The following is a 23761-nucleotide window of genomic DNA, read 5'->3' as shown; positions in this document are numbered from 1 at the left end:
TTTTCATACAGATATATACTAGTATTTAAAAAAATAAAAATTATTTTATAAAATAAAATAAAAATATATTTTATTCCTAAAGAAAGCATGGTTTTCTAAAATAAATTACTTATGTATTTATAACATCTTCAGATTTTTTAATTAAATACAGAATTATATTGGCATGTGCATAATGGGAAATAGTAATGAATAGAAATAGTAGAGTGAAAACTACAGAAGGTACTTTTTTCATTTCTTTGAGGAGATATAAAACCATAAGGAAATTCACATTGAATTTTACTTAACCATAGATAGTTCTAAATTTAATGTTACCTAGATATTGCAGGTTCAATTAAAGAGCCAGTTCTCATCTTCACTTGGTCAAGTTCAGCTCTCAGCTTTTCAATTTCTTCTGCCAATCTTTCCTGGGAAAAAAAAAGCAGGGCCAATTTACTAAAAGAAGGAAAATCTTTTGCTTATTCAGCAAGTATCCGTTTCCTTTTCCTTTGAGGGCTGAAGAACACCTGAGTAAAGAGAAAGCAAGGCTGGATTGAAAGGACTAGCAACAATGTATCAATTTAATAAAGAGGTTTAGCAAACCTATTATGACAATTATTATCTCCATAGTAATAAAAATTTTGTGTTACTAATATGTTTTAAATGTTCTGTTTTGGTCTATAAGTTTATGCGTATACATGCTGTTTAATAGCCTTTAATTACAAGTGGGATCTAAATTTTGTTTTAACGATTATAACTTTTACATTACTGTAATATAAATAAACATCTAACTGTCATGGTGTTTTTAAGGCTTTTTTTTTAATACTCCCACACCAATGCTTAAAATTTTTCTTGCTTCCTACTTATTTTCTCACTGCGTGATTTCATCCATGTGGCCTTTGCGATATTTCCTTATCTGTTTTCTCACCATCCCTATCCTATTCTAAGCTCTTTCACCCTCTACTTGAACCAGCTTCTACAGAGCAGGTATCCGCATCATCTCTTCCTATGTGTTGTATGTGAAACAGACCATTTGAATACTTGTGTTATGAAAGAAATTATTTAGTTGTAAATATCCTGTATTTTACTAGTGGTTTTGTTAATCTATTTGTTCATTATTTTTATTAATGTATGTTAAGCACCATTCTGTGTCTGACAGCCAGGATGCATGGGAATAGTGGCACAATACATCTTTATGTACTACACTGTTTGGGGGGGGCGGGGGTGAAACCCCCATGGATTTATTGGTAAAATAGGAGAAAAAAAAGTCACTGAAGAGAATTCCAATAAAATGATACTTGAGCAAAGACTTAAAGAAAGTGAGAAAATGAAAATGAGGATATATGTAAGGTAAAGAAGTACCAGATAAAAGGAACAGCAGGTAAACATGTCTCGGGCGCCCTGCACTCAGCCCCACCTCACCCCTTGTTCCCTTACTGCCCAATCAAGGGAAAGGAGCGGATTAGATAGAGTCCTAAATATACTTGTGGTCGGGGAGTGAGGGAAGCCAGGTGGGAAGAGGGGAGACAGAGAGCTTCCCTGGTTGCTGCCAGATTGGAAAGTTTGTGGAGAGAAGAAAGTAAGACATGGACTTAGAACCAGATGAGGATTTGGTGGACATGCAGATCTGAAAGTCTCTATAGACTATTTTAAAGATTTTGGTGGCAAGAACTGGGCTGCAATCTCAAAGAACTGTGGTTTGTGGCCACCAGCTGCTCCGCTGGAGAAGGATGGACAATCTCCTCCCTCGGGATTAACTGCCTAGGAAATCCCTCCGGAGGGTCTGCTACAGGTCGGTTCTGACTCTTTAGCACACAACAATAACAACTTTGAGTACAACAGGAAATTACTAGAGTATTTTGAGTAGGTGGAGACATCATTATTTTACCTCAAATGGAATGGGTTATTGAAGAGTTGGCAGGTAGGAAATGGTTAAGGGTCTTCCACAATAACTGCATAAAGTGACGACTTGGACAGGAATGATGTTAGGGAAAAAGGGGCTAAAATATTGTTTCTAAGCAACTGAATTTGTATTTGTTATTGTAGTGAATTAACTGAAGTGGGAGTTAACAACAAGTCAAAAATGCTCCAAAGTTTTTAACCTATGTACCTGAAATGAAAATGTGCTATATTTTGAAAAGATTCCTGGAAAGCTCAGTTATTATTAGTGGTGTAAGAAAAATAATATGTGGTTAATTTTTAAATGCTCATGTGTATAAATGGAGATATTGAGCTGGCACTTGAATATTCCCAAGACTACTCCCAAGAGAATAAAACTCAATCCGAGAACAAAATTTAGAAATGCCCACTCTATAGATATATCTAAATCCATGAGATTAAGTGATAACAGTGATAGGTCAAAAAAAGACTCAAGCTGTAGCTATTGAAAGTTTAGAGATTAAAGGAATAAGAATAAATATTGAGAAAAGAAGTTGAACATGTGGAGGGTTTTGCTGGTAATGGTCTGCATTATAGGTGGTAAAACAATAACTGGAGGAGTTATAAAGAGCTGGGAAACAAGATAACTTTGGTACGGATTCCATTTTAAGTAAAAAAAAAATCTTCACAATTGACTCACAAAAAAGCAGCATCATGGCAAACAGACAAAATATTATAGTGTTCATTTCATTTTACTGGGATTCACAATCCATGCCGATGGAAGCAACAATCAGGAAATCAAGTGGCATATTGCATTGGGCAGGGCTATTGCAAAAGATCTCTTTAAACGTCTTAAGAAGCAGAGGCCTATTTTTTAAAAGTATTGAAAAGCAGAGGTCTCGCTGTGGACTAAGAGTGCACCTAAAACCAAGTCTTAGTATTTTTTAATCACCTTATATGCATGTGAAAACTGAACAATGGATAAGAAAGGCCAAAGAAGAACTGACAAATTTTAATTACACTGTTGGAAAAAAATAATGACTATACCATGGACTGATCAAAGAATGAACAAATGTGTTTTGGAAGAAGTACAACCAGGATGCTCCTTAGAATCCAGAAAGGCAAGACATCATCTCACATATTTTGAATATGTATGTCTAGTCCCTGGAGGGAGACATCATACTTAGTAGAGTCAGATCAAAGGAAGACAACCTTTGGTGAAATGGATTGACACAGTGGCTAGAAAAAAGGAACTCAAACAATAGTAGTTACAAGGATGATGTGGGACCAGGCAGTGTTTTTATTGTGTTGTACTAGGATCCTTGTGAATCAGAATGGGCACAAGTGCATTTAATATCAACAGGAGATGTGATCAGGTGAGAGAATTTATTCAGCTACTTGGGATAAAAATCCAGGAGCAGGGTATGGATTGGTTTTTTCCTCAGATGATTTACATACATAAAAACACAAAGTAGGATTGCTGAAGCTCTAAGGCTTAGGTAGGTGGCAGGGAAGTGGGTTCTGGGGTTCTTGCCAGGAACACACAGAGCTTTGGATAGCATAGCATTGCATAACAAGATCAAGTCCAAACTTCACAATCTGGTCAAAACCTAGTTCTTCAAACATAGTAGTTACAGCAAACTTTAGTGATTCCTTATACTAACTGTTTTGGCTTCATCTATAATATTGGAATGGCTCTATTTCTCTCTAGAGTGCCCTATCCTTCTCCATCTATTCAAACAGATACATATATATTTTCTAACATAAACTTGCATTATTGTAACCTTTTAAAACTACTTCAAATACAATTAGGTGCTACTCTAGGTAACATATTGCACTGAAATATTTTCATGTTGGGGACCATAATCATGGAGGCCAAATGACCTTTTTTCAAATAATAATATATGCCATTAAGCAACACTCCATCAGATTTCTAAGACTGTTAAAGAACAAGGAGGAGACTTCTCATCTCTCCCCCATTTAGCAGCTGATGAATTCGAGCTACCACCTATTCAGTTAGTGGTCCAACAGGTTTTATGCTTACATCAACAGGATTCCTAATACAGCATTAAAATTCAAAACTAATTGTTCTGTATTTGGAACTGGTTTTCATAGCTGGTTTTCTATTGTGTTTCTGAGGCTGTAAACAGAATGCAAGGAGATTTCCTATCTCTCTCTGTGAAGCAGCTGTTGGTTTCAAGCCACAAGCTTTTGGCTTAGCAGTGCAAGGACTAAATGTGCTATTGTTCTCTTTTCTCTTTGCTCACTAGTATTTGCTAATACCTTCAGTATGTCACATTTCTGCCACATACTCCTCTCTCCTCTTCCCTCCCTAACTTTCCTCTTCCCTTTCTTCTGTACTTCCTTCTTTTATTCACTCACTCCTTCCTTGCTCTCCATTACTGCTTTCTCTTGTTCAATAAACATTTACTTAGAGTAACAAGGTTTTTTTTTTCTTGTTTCATTAAAAGAAGCAAAAGAAAAACGTCTGTCTTTTTTGAAAGACCATTCATATACTTTTTGTTCATAACAGTAATTATAATTTATCAATGACATTTATTAAACTATCTCATGATATCTCTGTACCTTGCCTTTCCCTTTGCACTATCCATCTTTCCACCAAACTCTGCTTCCCACTAACCCCATCAATCCTTCATGATTATTTCTATCTGTGTGTAAACCTTTCCTTAGTTCCTCCCCCAGTTAAATGAAAAATAACATATCAGCAAATACAACTTTTAAGATATCACAATCTGATCCTCAACTACCTTTTCTACTATATATTGTACAATAGGAATTACTGATACCAGTATAACTCTATTATTATTGAAGATACTGACATCGTCTCCCAAAACTAGTTTCTATGATCATAGAATGACTCTCAGGAGAGTTCCATCTTTTCCTCAAAGCTTTAGTCAAGTACTGCTTCCCTGAGGTTTCTTTACACCATTGATCATATCGCCTCCCCTTATTTGGAACTTAGAATCTGCCTTCCTGCATTCTTCTTATTGTTTTGGGAACATGTTTATAAATATAAGAGCATAATTCTTATATGCAGTAGATTCAATGCATTACTTTTCGCTAAAGTGACATCTCAATCAAAAAGAAGTCATAATTTTATTTAATTTGTTCTGTTTTTTTCTCATTCACATAAAATGCAAAGCAAGGCAAGATTGATTTTTTGGGGGACTCTATGTTCACAGTCAATGAAAAGAGTATCCTAGAATGGGCGATTAGGGACTGAACATAATTCAAGAGAATCTTCCAGTTTTTTGACTAGTTTGTGAAAATTAATACATTCCATGTATATATATATATATATATATATATATATATATATATATACATATATACATTATATATATAATATAACAGTAGAAACTATTTAATATTGTTGTTGTTGTTGTTATTAGATTCCTTAGATTAGGAACCAACTCATAGATCACTCTCTAGGATGGAAGAGATTGCCCATCCTTCTTCTGCAGTGGGTTTTCAGAGTCACCTAACTCTAATGGGAGGAGACTGCTCATATTTCTCTCACTGAGCAACAGGTGAATTAGAACCACATGATTTTGGATTGGCAGAATAACTCCTTAACCACTAAGCCACTGCAGTGCTAGCCAAAGGTTGGCCTTTATTTAGCCATTATGTTAGCCCCCTCTGGTTTCCAGCTACTTTAACTGCAGACACATGTTCTTGCAAATTTTAACAACAACTGTGGGACATGGACAAGAAGGAGAGAGAGAGAGAGAGAAAGAGAGTGAGTGAGAGAGTGCTTCTGACACTGAGCAGGAAGACCCAAGGGAGACTGGAGCAAGACCCTGTTGAGAGTAAGACCCTGGTGGTGAAATCTTGGTGATGGTGAAGGAGAGACTGTGGTATTGCTGTGGAGAAACTGTGGCAAGGTGTAAACACAGGAAACTTGGGCCACAGTTAAAGGATTTGCTGTGCATGTCAGATAATTAAGGAGAAAGTGATTTATAACCATGCAGAATGACTGAGGAAACAAGTTTTTTTTTTTTTAAATTTGTGTTGTTGAAATGAAACTAGGACTTTTACTAATTAAGGATTTGTGTTTTGCTCTTAATCTGGTTTGGGACTGCTGGATTAAATCTGGATTTGAATTGTGAAATAGTCCTCCCCAACTCTTTATTTCCCTAATAAATCCCACTCTTACTGCCACAACTTTAAGTACAATATATGAGTCAACAACAAATAAACAAAACTTCTAACTACTGGTGTGGCTCTTGAGGCACCATGGGGCTAGGCCTGTGTGTGTGTGTGTGTGTGTGTGTGTGTGTGTGTACTGTCGAGTCAGAACGGACCCATAGCTGGCCCTCTGGTAAGTTTTCAGAGGCAGTTAATTGTACTGGAGGATATTATCCATCCTTCTCACACAGAACAGCTGATGGGTTGGAACGATGTGTCTTTGGGAGCTCAGTGCAGTTTCCTGCCACTATGCTCTTTATCTGCTTTCTTCTCTTGTGTGGTGAGGGGTTATGCTGTTCTCATTCCCTCTGGCCTTTTCAAGAGAGACACTCAATGCCCGGTACCCCCATGTCCATTTTCAGCTCTTAAGATAGTTATCATCTCAGAATTTGTTGTTTATATAAATTATATAAATTTAATATCTCAGACTCCTTTTTAAGACAAATTGTGTCTAAAAAAGAAAATTGGGCAAAAATATAAATTCCATATTACCTTATCATGTAGAGATTCCTCAAGATTCTTTCTGAATGTTTCTGATTCTTGAATTAAAACATTCTACATGAAAAAAGAGATACTTTAATGTAAAATAATAAATATATAAATTTATGTTTAATCACTCAAGAATCTTCTTTGATTCCTTCCATAGGGCATGATTTTCTTGGTTTCCATGGGAACCAATTTCAAAGGAATGTTTTAAGCACAGCACCTCAATATTTTGAGAAACATACAATTTAAATAGAAAATTATTTTTTTATACTTGCATAGACATATGGAATAAATGTTATATTTTAAGTTTTATCTGTTTGCATCTCTTAGATTTGCATTTTAATTGAAAATAATTGGGTTAGGTTTTACATGAGAAAAACTGAGTAACACACTGAATATTAGTCAGAGGTGTTATGAATAATTAAGTCAAATTAATTCATTTACAATAACTGAAGAAAAAAGAAATAATCAAATCCAACTATAAAAGTTTAATTTCTGAATTTGTATTTCAAATAAATAATTAATTCTTTCTAATGATAGTTAAATTATTAGAGAAATAAAAAAATAATCTAACGTATTTGGAAAACTTGTTTCATAGACATGAAAAACTATCAGGCAAAACAAAAGAATCCTTATTACAAACATATCTTTGAATGTGGTTAACATAAACCTTGCTATAAACACTACATTGTTGAAAGTTCTCTTCATTTACAATGCTAGAATACATGGGTTAAAATGTTTCATTCTATTAAAATTTTTAAAGTTACACTTAGAGCATAGTAACTGATGTAGTAGCCATGCCTTGATATTTGTATTTGAGTGTGGAAAGAATGCATGTCTTATGAATTCTTAAAGATATATTAATCAAACCTAATTTCTCATGAAAACAGTTCTGTCTGTACTTACTTATTTGTAGCTTTGCAAAAGATCTAGCAAAAGTAGTGATTTTCCAAAGTGATTTTTCTACTGGTATTCTAAATCATACATTCACTTATGATCTGGAATTGCTACCAGTTCACAAAAATCTTGCAAGTCTGGTAGCTGTTATCAATGAGACATACACAGGCTCCTCAACCTTTTAGTGGGCTTGCCACTATTATTCTATCACTGTTGCCGATTGCCTTTGAGTTGAGTGGAACTCATAGCGACTCTCTGAACAAAAGACCTAATGCTTTTCCATAACTATCGTCCTTTAACTGAGTTCATAGAGTTTCTATAGGCATGTGGTTTAAGAAGTGGATACCAAATACTGCTTCCAAAACTGTTTTACAACTGGAAGCTCCATCAAACACTGTCCATATTGGGAAGCTGTTCTGGTATCAGATACCTCAATGACACAAGGTACAGCATCACTGCAACCCAGGAGACTTCCTACTGCACATTGACAAAGAGTGATGTACAAAGTATAAGAGTGTTCCTACAGATATAACAGCACTAGTTTCACTTAGCAGTGGATAAGTGTCATCAAGTCGAATATGACTGAGAGTAAGTTTTGCACAAAAGCCCTAAATGTTGTTCTATGACTGACATAATTTCTGTACAGAACTCCATTATATAACTACCATCATTTCTGTACATTTAGAGTTTAGAGAGTTTGTAGAGTTCACTAGAGATATTTGAATTCAAATCAAATCAAATCAAATCTCCTCCATGCCCCAAAAGGTGTCTTTTCATTTTTATCACTCTTATATATATCACTTATTTCAGATAAAGTAGAAATTAAATATTTTCATCACCCTACTACAGGATATTTTTATTTTATGATCATGTCAATGTGCAAAATGTATTTGTTATGCAGAATTTTTATTTCTTTAAAATTTTTATCTTTCCAACAGAAATTATTTCTTCAAAGTATGTGTGTATGCATATATTCATATACATTTAACATAAATGGATCACCTGATTAATATAAATGGTTACTACAGTATATGAGACACACATGATCGTATGGGCATTGCTGCATTCATGCTCTCATACCCTCAGGTCCATGTTACCTTCTCTTCTAGAGCAGCCATCCTTTCCTTTAAGTGGAGCTGTAGACGCTCATTGGATTCTGTCAGGAGTCTATCTACGGTATCAGATAACCTCTTGTTGTGCTCTTCATTCATTTTCTCTCTTTGCCTAGCCTTGAGTTTAAGAATAAAAGGAGAAGGTAAAATTGACATGAAAATAGCTTGAACAAATTGTGGGTTTGTTTTAGTATTTTTTGCTAGACTGAAATCCTATTTTATTGTGTTTCTGTAAAGCTTTCAGAAAAGTTATGAGCAACTGAACTATTTACATCTTGGAGTCACAAACATCAGCCCCATGAAGCCAATCCTATGAAAATCTGAGGTACATACAATGCATGTTAATAACAAATAAGTGCTATTTTGGCATGCATATTAATATTATTCTTATTCTTATATAAAAATGTTAAATCTGTATGGAATCATTTCTGCTATATTTTAATGCATAGAAGTTTCACTTCATATTCTATGTTAAGACAAATAATTTATAGGTAGAAACAATACCTAACTCTTCTGACTTATTGTAAAAATCTGACTTAAATTCAGCAACAGAATCTGAACACGGTATTAGAGATAAAGTAGATTTTCCCGCTTAAAAATGACAAGGCCTTCTACAACATTATAATTATAACCAATTATCAAGCAAATTATTGTTTTTCTATTTGAAGGACTTGAATCCATAAATTGGCCATGAAATGTTCTCAATATACATACTCTTTGAAGCTCTTGATTTTTCTCTTCAAGTTGACCTTCTAGATGTCTCATACGTTCTTCAATATTTCCATGTCTCTCTTCAGCCTGTAAAACAGACATGAAAAATGCACCTAGAATGTAGATTAGATTCACTTAACTCTTTTCTTCCAAATAAGTTGAAATAAAATGTAAAGCAAGCTACTACCAACCGCAAACATAGTTTCCAAAAAATAAACTTTTTTAAACAGGCAGCTGAACAGCATTGCTTGAAATGTGTCAGCTACAAAGGCCTGTTACATCCAAGCATCAGCAAAACATTGGAGTTATTTATGAGCAATGAAATCAGCCAAATGTAACATGCAGACTGTGCATGGTTTGAACACAAACCTGCCATTGTCCAATCTTAAGCTCCTGAAGCACTGAACTGCACAGATGGTCGATTATCAATAAATAAAAGTAACATAATTTTTAGAAATGAAAAGAAAAACTTAGATGGATTCTATTTAGCAATAGAATGTAAAGTCCAGTAGGACTACCTTCCTACGTATGGAGATCATTTCTTGTAGTTTAGCTTCCATAACATATTGATAATCATCAGATGAGGTAGAAGAGGTTGGATCAGACTAACAAGTCAAGGAAAAGGAGAGGGACAAAATTGAAAAATCAGAACTAAAGACACTGACACCAAACAGAACATAGCACAGAATGCTTAAAAGAAAAGTGTGACAGCAAATATAATACTCTAATAGACAGAATTTATGTGGAAAGAACTACACTTGTATCTGGTGAACATGATGCAGTTGATGGTTAGAAATGAAAAAAAAAGTGATATGCTAAAATAAAATGTTATCAACCTAAGGAATGGAAGATTAGTGATGGTTGGCTGATGAATGATTACTACAGAATGAATCAAAGGAAATCTGAGAAAATCACATCATAATTGAGAAATAATTATGGGAAACCAAACACTAGAATATGTCTCTGATAAATCATTCAAAGGCTTGTAGTTCTGTTGGTTTGCTTAATCACATTATAGAAAAAGCAGTAGAAAAAATGTGTTTCAGTAATGAGGAAATGCTTAGGTATTAATTCTGGTGTAATAAATTTGGAAAAAAAAGTCTAGTATAAATTCTATTTAGTAAAAATAAGGAAAAAAAAATACTAAGCTATGAGGTTAGTTGTGAGTATTCCCAAATTCAAGGAGGATTGAGTTTTCTCAACAACAGTGGCAAACTTATAAAATAATCTCAGGTCTTGAAATGCGTACAGATGATTGCCTAGAACTATATCACCTGCTCTTCGACACAGGTGTACTGTTATATTTTTCAGTGAAAAATTATTGAAAGTCTCTAGCTTATTAACTTGAGAGTAATGCTGTGAGGACAAGAAAATTTACTGGTGTATGTTTCTGAATTACACTAGAGACTGGTCCCAAAATGTTTCAAAAATTGGTTTGTTGCTATGGAAATAAATAGCATTCTAAAGGGGAGAGACACCTCAGTGACTTGTGAATTAACGTTGGCCCTGTGCCGAGGGTAGCTGCATGTCAGGTTACCACAGGTGCACCATGTTCAACACATGTGACATTGCTGATAGTTGAAATATTTTACTGCCTTAAGTACATATTACATATTAATTTATATCAACACATTGAAAATGTTTACAAGTTAACTAATTATCACGTTAAAAGGACCCTGTATAATATCTATAACTTTAACTCTAGAACATATTCTGTCACACTTCCTAAAGTCATTCTAAAACAGTGAAATTTATTTTATGCAAATAGACTCATATAGAAATATGCCATGCAGTACCAGAAAGTAAATAGTATTCATATATTGATTAATGTGCATATATTCTATTTTATGCAAGTAATCTCAATTTAATCTATGAAATATACATTTAACCTCTCAAATTTGGTCTGATTATTAAATTATATATAGGCATTTACATTTTTGCCAGATTTTATAAATGGGAAAAATAATGTAGAAATTATGAATAACCAATTTCTCCTCACATCTTCTTTAAATTTCCAAAGAGTCACATAATAAGCTATTATAGTGAGCTACTTTAATCCTCAAATAACATGAAATATTTCTAACATAATATGAAATATAAAATTCAATTATAAGTACAGTAAATATATAAAAATGTTGGTTATGAATAAAAATTTATCTGTAATCTCTAAAAAGTACATATTAACAGTATCACTAAAATCAATCAGATAATTGATTTAAGGTATTTTAACTTCCTTCTTGTTGGACATAAAAATGCATGAGCTACCGTATGGAATAAAAGAGGAATCATATCCTTGCTGAGAGACTTTACATTTAATGAAAGAAATAACAACCAAGCAAAATCACTGTAACTTTGAAGATTCTCTCTGTTACTGCCATGGATTAAGAATAAATTTCTAGCGGACTCTCCAGCAGATTTCTAAAGCTACAAATTGCATGAGAGGAGATTTCCTACCCCCCAACACCCCACAAAAAGCCTGGTGGATTTGAATCCAAGTGAGCAAGTCCTTTGAGTTAGTAGCACCATTGTCTATAGACTATGCCACCAGAGCTCCCTAAATTAAACAATTAGAAAACCAAAGTTTTAATAAGTTAATATTTGTACTCAAAAACAAGTCCTCTATCCATTAGATTTCTTAAAAGTCATATATAAACTTCACCAGTATCTATATATTCTCATGTTCTCTCTCTCTCTCTCTCTCTCTCTCACACACACACACACACACACACACACACACACCCCTATCTACATACAGTAACTTAATGGTAAGAAGTTTCCCTGTCAACTCCGAGGCGTCTGATTCAAATCTACCAGTTGCTCCACAGGAGATGAACAATCTCCTTTCATGTGATTTATAGCCTCCAAAAACTTACTGGAGTGTCAATTTTGAGTTGGTACAGACATAATGACTGCACTAATGCACTATTATTTTATTTGAGACTCATATAATTTGCATCTATTGATTTTTCACTGGGTAATTTTTAGAAATATATTTCTAGGCATTTATTTCAAATCTCTACCCTGAGAGCTCTGCCCAGAACTGTTCAGCATTGTACAGTCACACATCTCCACTGATGGACAGACGATGGCTTGATTAGAGGAGCTCATCTACGGATCAAATCTGGGGTTTCCACATGAAAGCCCAGAATTCTACTTAGTGAGCTATTGCCTTCTCTGTAGCCATGACTACTCTCATTACTTATAGCTGTATTGTCATTACTGACTCCTTGCTGACACTCCAGTGGGCTTTTAGGGTCTGTAAATTACAAAAGAGGAGAGAAGGTATTGTTGGTCTTTCTTTCATGAAGCTGCTGGTGGTTTCATTAGTAGTACAACTTTGTATGGACTGCACCACCAGGAGTAGCTTTAATAACATTTAGCAATAAAAGAATAAACTCAGACAACACATCTTTAAAAGATACACTAGGATAAATTCAATTAACAATATAATTTTATTTATCAGCTTCACGAAGAGTATGATTAACCAATTGGTTTGAACATCAAGGTCCCACAAGATCAGTTTACTACTTTTACTTGTATTTCTGCTTTATACAAAGTACAGCGTATCTAGGTTTTACTTGTTGATGTGATAGAAGAAAATGCAAATAAAATGATTTCAAGAAGAAAATACAGGGAGAAAAGGTTTGGGAGAAATGTGACTATATTCAAAACTAGAGGAAAAAGAAAGTATGGATGACCTAAAAAAGGAAAAAAAAGAAAGAGGTGTCAGTTAGTAAATATCGAGGAAAAATATAACATAAGTAAGATGTATGAGAAATTTTTAAGTATACCATTTCAAATTACAGTGGAGAACAGAATCAATGTTTAAGCATACGTATATTTATTCTAATGGGTACTAAAGTTTAAGAAATAGAAGAATGCTGTACTATGATCAAGGTCCAAAAGAGCAAAATAAAACAGAAAAAAGGACAAATAAAGAAATAAAACTCTTATATTATAACTTTTTACTGTTGAGTTTAAACTATTAGCTGAACCTCCAACAAGTTTTTCGAGGTTGCAAATCACACAGGAGGAGACTATCCATTTTTCTCCTGCAGATCCACTGGTGAGTTGAAATGGCTAGACAGGCATCACTGCCTTGGAAGTTATCAGCACAACTCTCCATTGTGGCCAATAGTAGTTAGATACTGTAAACATATTGCAACTTAAAGAAAAACCAGCTTAAAAATATATCTTTATAGGTATGGACAACACAGGGCAAGTAAAAGATTCCTGAAGCCATAGAACCTGACAAAATAACAGAAAGAGTGATCTTTTAAAATCTTATAAAAATATTACAACAGGAGGAGTGTATTATGGAATTATTATAGAAATATTTAGAGAGATTCAATAATGAATTAAATAAGGTGATGAAAATCTGAACATTGTATATATGAATAATCATATTGATAAAGCTCTTGTCAGAAAGTGGTGAAGACACTGTGGAGGGTGAATAGTACCATTGGAAGACTCTTAGAAAGAATACAATCTCATCAAAACTAAGGATAGCAGAAGGGAACCAGAGAGTGACATTTTGGAAATATTAGATAGAAGGCAAATGAGGAAATGATTGTATGTATGTCCATCTACTGAATAAAAGAAAGAGCCGCTGAAAGTAAAGAGTAAAAAAGAAGAGACACAAACTCATAATAGTTTTAAAAATATGTTTAAGAATCGAGATTTTTATATTTTTAGAAGTCATATATAAAAAAATCGCATTTTACAATATATCTTATTCTCTATCCATCAGATATAATTCAAGGCAAATATTTGTTGATTTTTCAATTGCATGTTCTGATTCTCTGGTATTTTATTCAGAAGTTGTTACATTCCTTTATTTTACAGTGGAGTTTTACAGAAGCTTTTTGTATATTACTCTCCAATTCCCCTCACCTAAAAATAGTGTAAATCAACAAAGGAATCTATAATGTGTTGTAAATCTTTTTATATTTTTCGAATTATATATATATGTGTGTGTGTGTGTGTGTGTGTGTGTGTGTGTGTATGTGTATATAAATGTATATATACACATGCATTGGGTTTCCAAGACTATAAATTGCTTAATCACATGGGTGAAGGGACAGTGCAGGAGAGAAAGACCACAGATGAGATGGATTGATACAAGGGCAACAAGGCAACAAAGCAAACAAGTAACAAGGGCAATGATGGTAAGTGTGCCAGAATCAGAGAGACTGGCTCCGAACAGAGCTTCAGAGCTGTGCATAGGGTACAGAGGGTCCTTATGAGTTGCAGGCAATGTGATGGTACATGTCAACAACAGAACAACTATAAGTATATAGCTATAGCTATATAACTAACAATCTGTGTTAATTATCATTCACATTTAAAGAGAGTGAATAAAAAGATGACAGGGTATACATACATGTATTCACAATATATTTTACTCCTTTAAAATGTGCTTATAACAAAAAAGGATAGTTTGCCTATTTTTATAGAACTTATGGAATGTTTCTCTAATTAAATGATAAATTCTCTTTTATCTTAAGAGTAATACATTACTGAAATGCCTACAATTTTTGAGTAGTCTCTGATTAAGTAAAAATACAAGTCAAAATTTTACTCTAATCACACTCAAAATCAGCTCTTCCATATTTTCTAAAAAGAGGCTAATTTATAAAATGGGCATAAGATATTGAAAGCTTTGTTAAATACTGAACATCAGTAAAATGATTGCCCACAAAGCCTAAATCTGAGAGTGCTCTGAAGAGAAATCGGTAGCAAAAATTTAAAAAGAACCCCAAAACAACCCACATATACTAAAAACAAGTCATTTAAACTGTGTCTATAAATTATTTAAAAATATTGATTCAATCTAGTTAGTGAAATATGCTGGGCATGACAAGGAGTCATATTTATATAAATAAAACATCATTCAACTGACTCACTAAGTCATATTTCTAGTGTTTGTTACATTATAAAAATAATTTCTGACTCACAAATCCAACGTTAACATTTAACTTAATACTTAAAATTAAAAGTAGTCATAATAGGTACTAGATGTGTCAGGGGATAGTGAACAACTTGGAAGACTAACAAATTGTGTTAAGTATCATTCACATTTAAAGAGGGTGAATAAAAAGATAACAGAATATGGAAGAAAACAATGTCCTTATCACTAATAGTTCCATGATTAATTAATTTGAATATTGCCCCTTTTTATTATCAAGAATACTCTATTGGGCTACCTTCTACTATTTTGAGAATATGAATTAATTAATTAATATCTATTACTAACTAATTTGAGAATATATAGTATTAACTAATCAGATAATATAATTAATTAATTAATTAGAAAATCTCTATTAATGGTGATGCCTTTGGTTACAAACTCACTGACATCTGATAAGCTAATGTGGAAAATTTTTAATTGTCCTGGATGTGGTTAGTAGTTATGACAACTAACCTAGCAACTAATTATCAACACTCTTGGTGCCAGAAGCCAGGAAATCAAAAGACAAATTACACTGGGAAAATCTGCTGTCAGAGACCTCTCCAGGTTACTGAAGTGCAACAATATTAGACTGGAGACTAAGGTGTGCCTGACGCTGGCCATGGTCTTGGCAATTACTTGCTTTACATCAGAAAGCTGGACAATGACTAGGGATGATTGAAGAAGAGTTGATACCTTTGAGGAATAATGAATATACTATGGACTGCTAGGAGTACAAACAGATTCATCCTGGAGAGAGTGAAACTAGGCTGTTCCTTGGAGGCAAGGATTCTGCCTTAATCTGACAGACTTTTGCCATTTTCCAAGGAGGGACCAGTTCTTGGAGAGGACTTGGGAGGTAACTTTTTGCTATTCAGAATGATGTTTTATTAGATTACTACTTCAATATACTTCTAGCAACAAACTATTCCCATCCATCATGACTGCATATTGCGTCAACAATCTGCATTATGCAGGTGACACAACTCTGCTTGCTCAAACTGAGGAGAACCTAAAGCTTTTACTGCAGAATGTCAAGGACTGCAGCCTTCAATATGCACTGAGGCTAAACATCAAGATAACAAAGATTCTCAACAGTAGGCCTACTGCAGGATTATGATTAATGTGGGCCGACTGCATGATCATGATGGATGATGAAGAGATTGAGATTGTTTGCAGCTTCAGTTTGCTTGGCTCCACAATAAACACTCTTGGTACCAGCAGCCAGGAAATTAAAAGACAAATTTCATTGGTAAAGTCTGCTGTTAGAGACCTCTCTAAGGTACTGAGGAGCAATGATGTCAGTCTGGAGACCAAGGTGCGCCTGAGACAGACCATGGTCTTTGCAATTACTTGCTATACATCAGAGGTCTGGACAATGACTAGGGATGATAGGAGGAGAGTTGATGCCTTTGAGCTGGGGTATTGGAGAAGAGTATTGAATATACCATGGAATGCTAGCAGAACAAACAAGTTCGTCCTAGAGAGGGTGAAACTGGCTGCTTCTTGGAGGCAAGGAATCTGAAGCATCATTTGACATACTTTGGACATGTTGCAAGGTGGGATCAGTTCTTGGAGAGGGACATCATGGTTGGGAAGGTGGAGGGACAGCGCAGAGAGGAAGACTCTCGATGAGATGGATTCATTCAGTGACTGGGGTAATGGGGATAGGCATATCATAGACAATAATTTTGGCAAGTGATAGAGCAGGGTTTAGGGCTGTTGTACAAAGAATTGCTATGAGTCGCAGGCGACTCGATGGCACATAACAACAACAACAACAATATAAATCATAATAGCATAATGCTTGGGAGGGTGGCAAAAGCGCACAGGAGAGGAAGAGCGTTGATGAGATGGATTGACTGAGCGACTGGGGTTATGTGGGTAGGTGTGTCAGAGATGGTAAGGTTGGATCAGAATAGTGCAGGGTTCAGAGCTGTTGTACATAATGTCGCTGTCAGTCCCAAGGGACTTGACAGCATATAACAATAATAGTGAATTCTTTACATTTTTACTGTTGTTATTTTTTATCATAGAGTTGGAACCGAGCCACAGGTGATACTCAAGCAGGTTTTCAGAGGTAGTTAATGGCACCAGAGAAGATTGTCCATCCTTCTGCTGTGGAGCAGCTAGCAGCCTAGAACAGTGTGCCTTCAAGATAGCAATGCAGCTTCTTGCCACTAGGCAACCAGAACTCCCTTCCGTTTTCACTATTTGGTAATTTTATTTTAGCTAGAAGACAGATTAGTGTACTGTCATTAATGATTTAGTTCTTTGAAGAATTCAGTCATGTGACACCATTTCTCTTTGCTACATCAATTGTTTTGGATAATCCTTAATGCAAGAATGTTAAGCTTACTGTTCACAAATCTACATTATATGTCTACTTAAGGCAGTATCCTGGGAAACGGAATAAAGATTACTAGTTGTGTGAACATCTAAATTACGTTATGGTTTTTAATTGATATACAATTCCATCATACTTTAGTGACAATGTATGGATTTTTAGCTAGTGGCATGTGGGTTTAAAGAGCTCGTGGGTCTAGAGTGTTATAAATTGGGCTGCTAACCTGAAAAGATATGGAAATTCACCATATACCCCAAAAAAGCAAAATGAGAAAATCTCTCATAAAGTTTTATAGTCTCAGAAACCCAAGAGCGTGCCATAAGGGGTCCGAAACACCTCAGTGACAATTGTTTTTTGGCCCCAATGAGAATATACACCTTGAAACAATGCTATTACAATTTGCCTGTAAAATATTAAGTAAAATTTCAGAGCTCACTACACATTATAAGTATTCTAAAATACTATACCATACAGCCACAGTCTTCAGGATATTTTTGTTATAATATGGCTTACAATTTTGTACATTTCTTTAAGATGTTATTGATTTTAATTGATTAATAAGAAATTACTTCTCAACTTGATGGCACCTAACAACAATAACCACAACTAACTGGCTTTTAAATTTTGACTACAACTTTTACTTCCAATTTCTCAGATTTTATCATACTAAATTGAATTGGTTGCTGATAAAGAACATTGAATATAGCATAGACTTCCAGAAGAAAATGAAAAAAAAAGAAAAGAAAAGAAAATCCCCAAACAAAACCCTAAACATAACTATCTGAGTAAATTCAGCCACATTATTCCTTCCTAGAAACTCGGGCTTTGACGTGTCAGGAGGGATCAGTTGCTGGAGAAAAAGTCCATCATACTTGAACAGGGTCAGTAAAAAAGAAGGTCCTCAATTTGATGAATTGACACAATGGTTGCAACAATGGGGTCAAAGACAGAAAACTGTAAAGACAGTGCAGGATCGGTGTTCCATTCGGATGCACATTAGGACTTTATAAGTTAGACCCAGCTTGACGGTATCTGGTAAAATCCACATTAGTAGAAAGGAATCAACTGTTATATCCTGTGTATTTTTAACATCAAAAGTGTTAAGCCTATTAAATGATTATTTTTCATGTGTACACAGATTAAAAATCATCATTGCATTTACCTTTTGTGACTATTCTCCTGTGCAAATAATACAACTGGCAATTACTATGACAACTCCATGAAATATCATTAGTGTTTGTAATGTTCAAATATTCAAGGAGATGGGGACATTTTATATGTATAAATTAGAGATTTATATTAAAAATTCAACCAATTAACATTTAAATAAATGTAATAAAGATCAAGTAAATATAAGTTTTATAGAGTCTAAAAAAATGTATTTATTCCATTTTATTATAGCATTTCTACAAATGTATTTGTGCTGACCAGTTGTTTCAGTGCAGTACCTTTGTCAGAGCTGCAATTCTCTGAGCTAGTTCAGCCTCTACTTCAGGCAACGTCTCAGCCTTTCTCATTGTCTGCTGTAACTTTTGCTCAGCCAGTTCAAGACGTTCTTGTAACTGCCTATTCTTCTCTTCCATCTGAAAAAAAATGGTAATATAGACATTCAAAGGGCCTGGTTAGGGTAGTGATCAAGCAGCATCTAAATATACAAAGTGATAACTTTTCACACTTTTGTGCTTTGCTTATCTCTATTTCTTGAAGAAATTCAGCACTATAACAAAATACAATTCTTGCCAACTATAGAAAAAGAGGAAGAAATTATTGATTAATATAAACTTGAATGAATAGAATTTAGTTCAAACTATGATGTACTAACAAAACACATTGAAAATCACAGGTTTAGCCCAGTGTAAGGAGGATATGTAATTTGTTATGAATCAACGCTTTAGAGATAGAATGACTTTTTTTTATAGTAGTCTAGAAAAGTAATAAATTAGACTTTGTGTGCCATGTAGTCTGTGCCCAAACTACTTAACTGTGCTTTTATAGTCTAGATGTAGCCCCATTTTGAGTAGATGAAAGAGTAGCTTTTGTCTAATAGAAACTTATTTATTAAAATAGACATACATGCAGACTTAGCTTGTGAGTGATAGTTTGATAACCCCTGGTCTAGAGTCAGTGCATGTAGGCCTCCGTGATTGGCTTTGGTGTTTTCAAGCTGAGAAAGTGTTGATATCTTGAACTTTAGCCGCCTCAGTATAACAATTATGCCTACTTCTTAGGTTATGTTTTCTATTAAGTGAGAAGTACATACACACTCCTTACCATAACTAATGTGTACTCATGTACCTTACATGTCTAAGATAAAAGCAGATATAGTTATTAATTTTTTTAGTAGGAGTATTTTTCTTTATTATTGTAGGAAGCAAAATTACATCCTTAAAGTTGCATTTGTTTAATTCTGAAATTAAATAGTTCAAAATTTTTAAACAGTTCAATTAATTTATTTAATGACCAGATGCTAAGAACATCTGCCATTTTTAATTTACTGTATTGTCTTGAGAACAGAGTTTACACATCAGCCGGAAAAATACCAAGACAGAGATACTGAACCTGCCGGAGGATGGCCTCTTTATTTGCTAACTCGTTTTCCAGTTTATCATTCATGTCGTGTATGGAGGTAGATTCCCTCTGAGCACTGAGGTAACGTTTCTCAAGGGTTGTAATTCTCTCTTCCATATCTTCTTTTTGTGCCATGGCCTGGAGTAATTATAGGCAGGAAGTAAATAAAAATTAAACTCAGATACTCAGTATGCTAGGGCACTGTTTTTATATCTAAATAAAATATTAAAATTACTGCTTTCTTTGCAGCCAATAGTCATTCCTTTATTTTCATGTACTACATGCAATATTAAAAATACTTTTAATAAATTTTCTCTTAATTCCTCTTATATCTTAAAAATGATTCTGCTTTTAAAAAATATAGTTGAGTACATTTTGACATTTTATTTTTTAAATTTTTTTCACACTTTAGAGATTGGAGATAATACAGTGCATCATGCAACATAGCTAGGTACAATTATGGGTGGAGTTGTAAACCACAAACTTGATAAAATGTTGGCTCTAGGTCCAAATTGTATAATCTTCAATTAAGAAATAACAAATATCATCAGTATTCTCATCTTCACACAAAGAGCAAGTGAATCACTAAAAGATACCAAAAATAATGGTAAATTTAAATAAAAAAACATAAATGATTTTACCAGTTGACTTAAGAAATACATGCTTATACATTGAAGGTATAAGTGTAATAAAAAAGTGGCAAACTTTCTGTGATAATGAAATGGAAAAATGGCATAGATAATATTTTAGATACACATTAAGGCACATAGAATCTTGAGAGAGTTTTCCCTTCCGAATGGCTTTAATGATAAGTTTTTAGTAAGTGGACAGCTTACTTTATGGAAAAGATGCTCAAATGCCTCAGATATAAGCCTTATTAGCCTGGTTTGAGTTTCTTAATATATAAAAATTTCCTTGGACTAATACTTTCTACATTTAGGGTATGGTGTTACTGTCTTACTGATGTCCATCACCCTTTTACTATAATTGTTCCTGAGCAGATGAATTATTCACACTGTTTCTTCAGGATGTAAAACTAGTGCTATTATAAACATGGGGGGGTGGGGGAGGAACCCAAAACAAACAAACAAAACCCTTGCTTAATATTCTATAAAAAAAATTGCTACTGAGTACCGTTGAGTACTGTTGAGTCAAAATTGACTCAGAGCTGACCCTCCAGTGAGTTTTTGGAAGTAGTTATTCTAATGGGAGGAGACTGTCTTTCTTTCTCCCATGGGGCTGTTGATGGATTCTAAGTATATAACTATTTTGTTGGTACTCACTTCCTTACAGTCTTAGAACTTCAAAATAAATCTGATGGCAATGATTTGGGAATCTATTTATTTGCATGTTTACCTTGTTAACATTTTCTCACCACATCCTGGAAAAGAATTACATGTATCCAAATTATTAACTTCTATTTTTATTTCACAATAAATCTGCCACATTTTCTTATAGATTAATTAAGACGTTAGCTTTTTGTGCTACTCCCTTTTCCTTCACATTTTTCAACTGATCAAGAAAATGAATATAAATGTGCTTCATTCAAGAGATAGCTGCTGAATGGGTAATAAATAATGATCTAGCTAAAAGTTGTCTATAAACATACACACTCGATATAAAGCCACAGATAGGTTAAAATACAAAGGATGAAATTTAAAACAATAAGATACAAAGCAAGAAATAAACAGTAAACAAAAGTGCAAGAATGGCAATGTTAGTATCTGACAAAATATACCTTATTTAAAAATCAACTATAGAGAATAAAAAGGAAAATTTTTTAAAGATGCAAAGATCAATTTTGTGAGAAGACATAACAGTCATGAATATTTTTGTGTAAATTGCTGGGCTACAAGTTCATAAAGCAAACTCTTGGAAAGTTAAAGAGAAAAATAGACATATCTACTTGGCCAACTGACTGAAAGACATCCATATTCCCATTTCCCCAAAAAGGTGATTCAACAGAGTGTGGAAATTATTGAGCAATATTGTCAATATCACATGCAAGGAGAATTATCCAAAAATGACTAGAACAGTATATTGCCAGAGAACTGCCAGAAATACAAGCTCTGGTTAGAAGAGGCCTTGGCGTTAGGGTTATAATAGCCAATGTCAGATGGACCTTGGCTGAAAGTAGAAAATACCAAAATTACATCTATTTGTGTTTTATTGACTATGCAAAGGCATTGAACTATGTGGATCATAAGTGATTGTGGCTAACATTGAGAAGAATGGTAATACTAGAACAGTTGATTATTCTACTGTGGAACCTGTATGTAGATAAGGAAGCAGTTGTACAAACAATGTAAGGAAACACTGTATGGTTCAAAATCAAGAAAGGAGTGTGTCAGGGATGTAAATATTGTCCATAACTTTTCAACATATATACAGAATAGATCACTCAAGAGGTTTTATTTATGAAGAAGGATGTGGCATCAGGATTAGTGGAAGACTCGCTAACAACCTCTGTATGGTTATGAGGAAGACTTGAAATATTTGCTGTAAAAGGTCAAGGACTGCAGCCTTCCATATGGATTTCATCTTAACATCAAGAAAACAAAGATTCTCATCTTTGGGTTAACTGGCAACATCATAAAAGATTGAGGTTGTTAACAATTTCATTTTCCTTAGATGCACAATCAACACTTTTGACACCAGCAGTCAGGAAATGAAAATATGAATTACTTTAGGAAAGGCTGCTCTGAGGGACCTCTCCAGAATGCTAAAGAGCAATGATACCAGTCGTAATACTAATGTTTACCTGATCTAGGCCATGGTCTTCTCAATGGTTTGCTAAGTGAAAAGACTAAATGAATTAAGGACCTTTCCAAAGTACTGAAGAGCAATGGTGTCTCTCTGGAGATGAAGGTGCGTCTGATACAGTCCATAGTCTTTGCAGTCACTTGTTATGCATCAGAGAGTTGGACAATGACTAGGGAGGACAGAAAAATTGATGCCTTTGAGCTTTGGTGTTGGAGAATAGTATTGAGGGTACCGTGGACTGCTAAGAAAACAAACAGATTCATCCTGGAGAAGGTTAAACTGGGCTGCTCTTTGGAGGCAAGGATTCTGAGGCTTTGTCTAACATACTTTGGTCGTGTTATAGGGAGAGACCGGTCCTTGGAGAAGGACATCATGCTTGGGAGGGTAAGGGCAGGCACAGGAGGGGAAGGCCCTCTATGAGGTGGATTGATTCAATGACTGGGGTAATCGGGGTGGGTGTGTCGGAGACAGTGAGATTGGCACAGGACAGAGCAGAGTTTAGGGCTGTTGTACATAGGTTCACTATGAGTTGCAAGTGACTCGACGGCACTTAACAACAATAACCACCTGATATTTTAGCAAAGGAAGTACTATAAGAAACCAATGCTACTAAAAGTTGCTTCTTTGAAAGGTAATCAATAAAATAAACAAATGACTCCTAAATAAAGGAAGGAAAATATGTAAATAAGAAATGAAATATGAGAACTTAATATTATAATTTATCTAAACGTATTGTGATGGGAAAGTCTGCTGTTAGGGACCTCTCTAAAGTACTGAAGAGCAATGGTGTCACTCTGGAGACTAAGGTGCATCTGATACAGGCACCTTGATCTCTGCAATCACTTGTAATGCATCAGAGAGTTG

The 23761-nt window shown here is 34.4% G+C and overlaps 1 protein-coding gene across 4 annotated transcripts in view; it reads right to left on the bottom strand.

Annotated features, from left to right (window-relative positions):
* Positions 1-23761, bottom strand: part of PPFIA2 (protein tyrosine phosphatase, receptor type, f polypeptide (PTPRF), interacting protein (liprin), alpha 2) — a 778898-nt gene that overhangs the window by 170015 nt on the left and 585122 nt on the right. For 2 of the 4 annotated variants that reach the window (XM_006882537.1, XM_006882538.1), the window contains 6 exons: positions 20126-20272; positions 19015-19149; positions 9273-9356; positions 8544-8675; positions 6556-6618; positions 313-404 (listed from right to left, as the gene is read on the bottom strand). In XM_006882537.1, coding sequence (XP_006882599.1) covers positions 313-404; positions 6556-6618; positions 8544-8675; positions 9273-9356; positions 19015-19149; positions 20126-20272 — 653 coding nt within the window. Of the gene's footprint in view, positions 1-312; positions 405-6555; positions 6619-7534; positions 7593-8538; positions 8676-9272; positions 9357-9456; positions 9581-19014; positions 19150-20125; positions 20273-23761 lie in introns of those variants that run through there. The other 2 variants (XM_006882540.1, XM_006882539.1) reach the window with 2 other exon arrangements.

Source organism: Elephantulus edwardii, unplaced genomic scaffold, assembly GCF_000299155.1.
Source record: "Elephantulus edwardii isolate Elephantulus edwardi_28Jun2011 unplaced genomic scaffold, EleEdw1.0 scaffold00021, whole genome shotgun sequence".
NCBI lineage: Eukaryota > Metazoa > Chordata > Mammalia > Macroscelidea > Macroscelididae > Elephantulus > Elephantulus edwardii.
The sequence above is the reverse complement of the archived record's forward strand: the minus strand, read 5'-3'. Positions and strand labels throughout refer to the sequence as shown.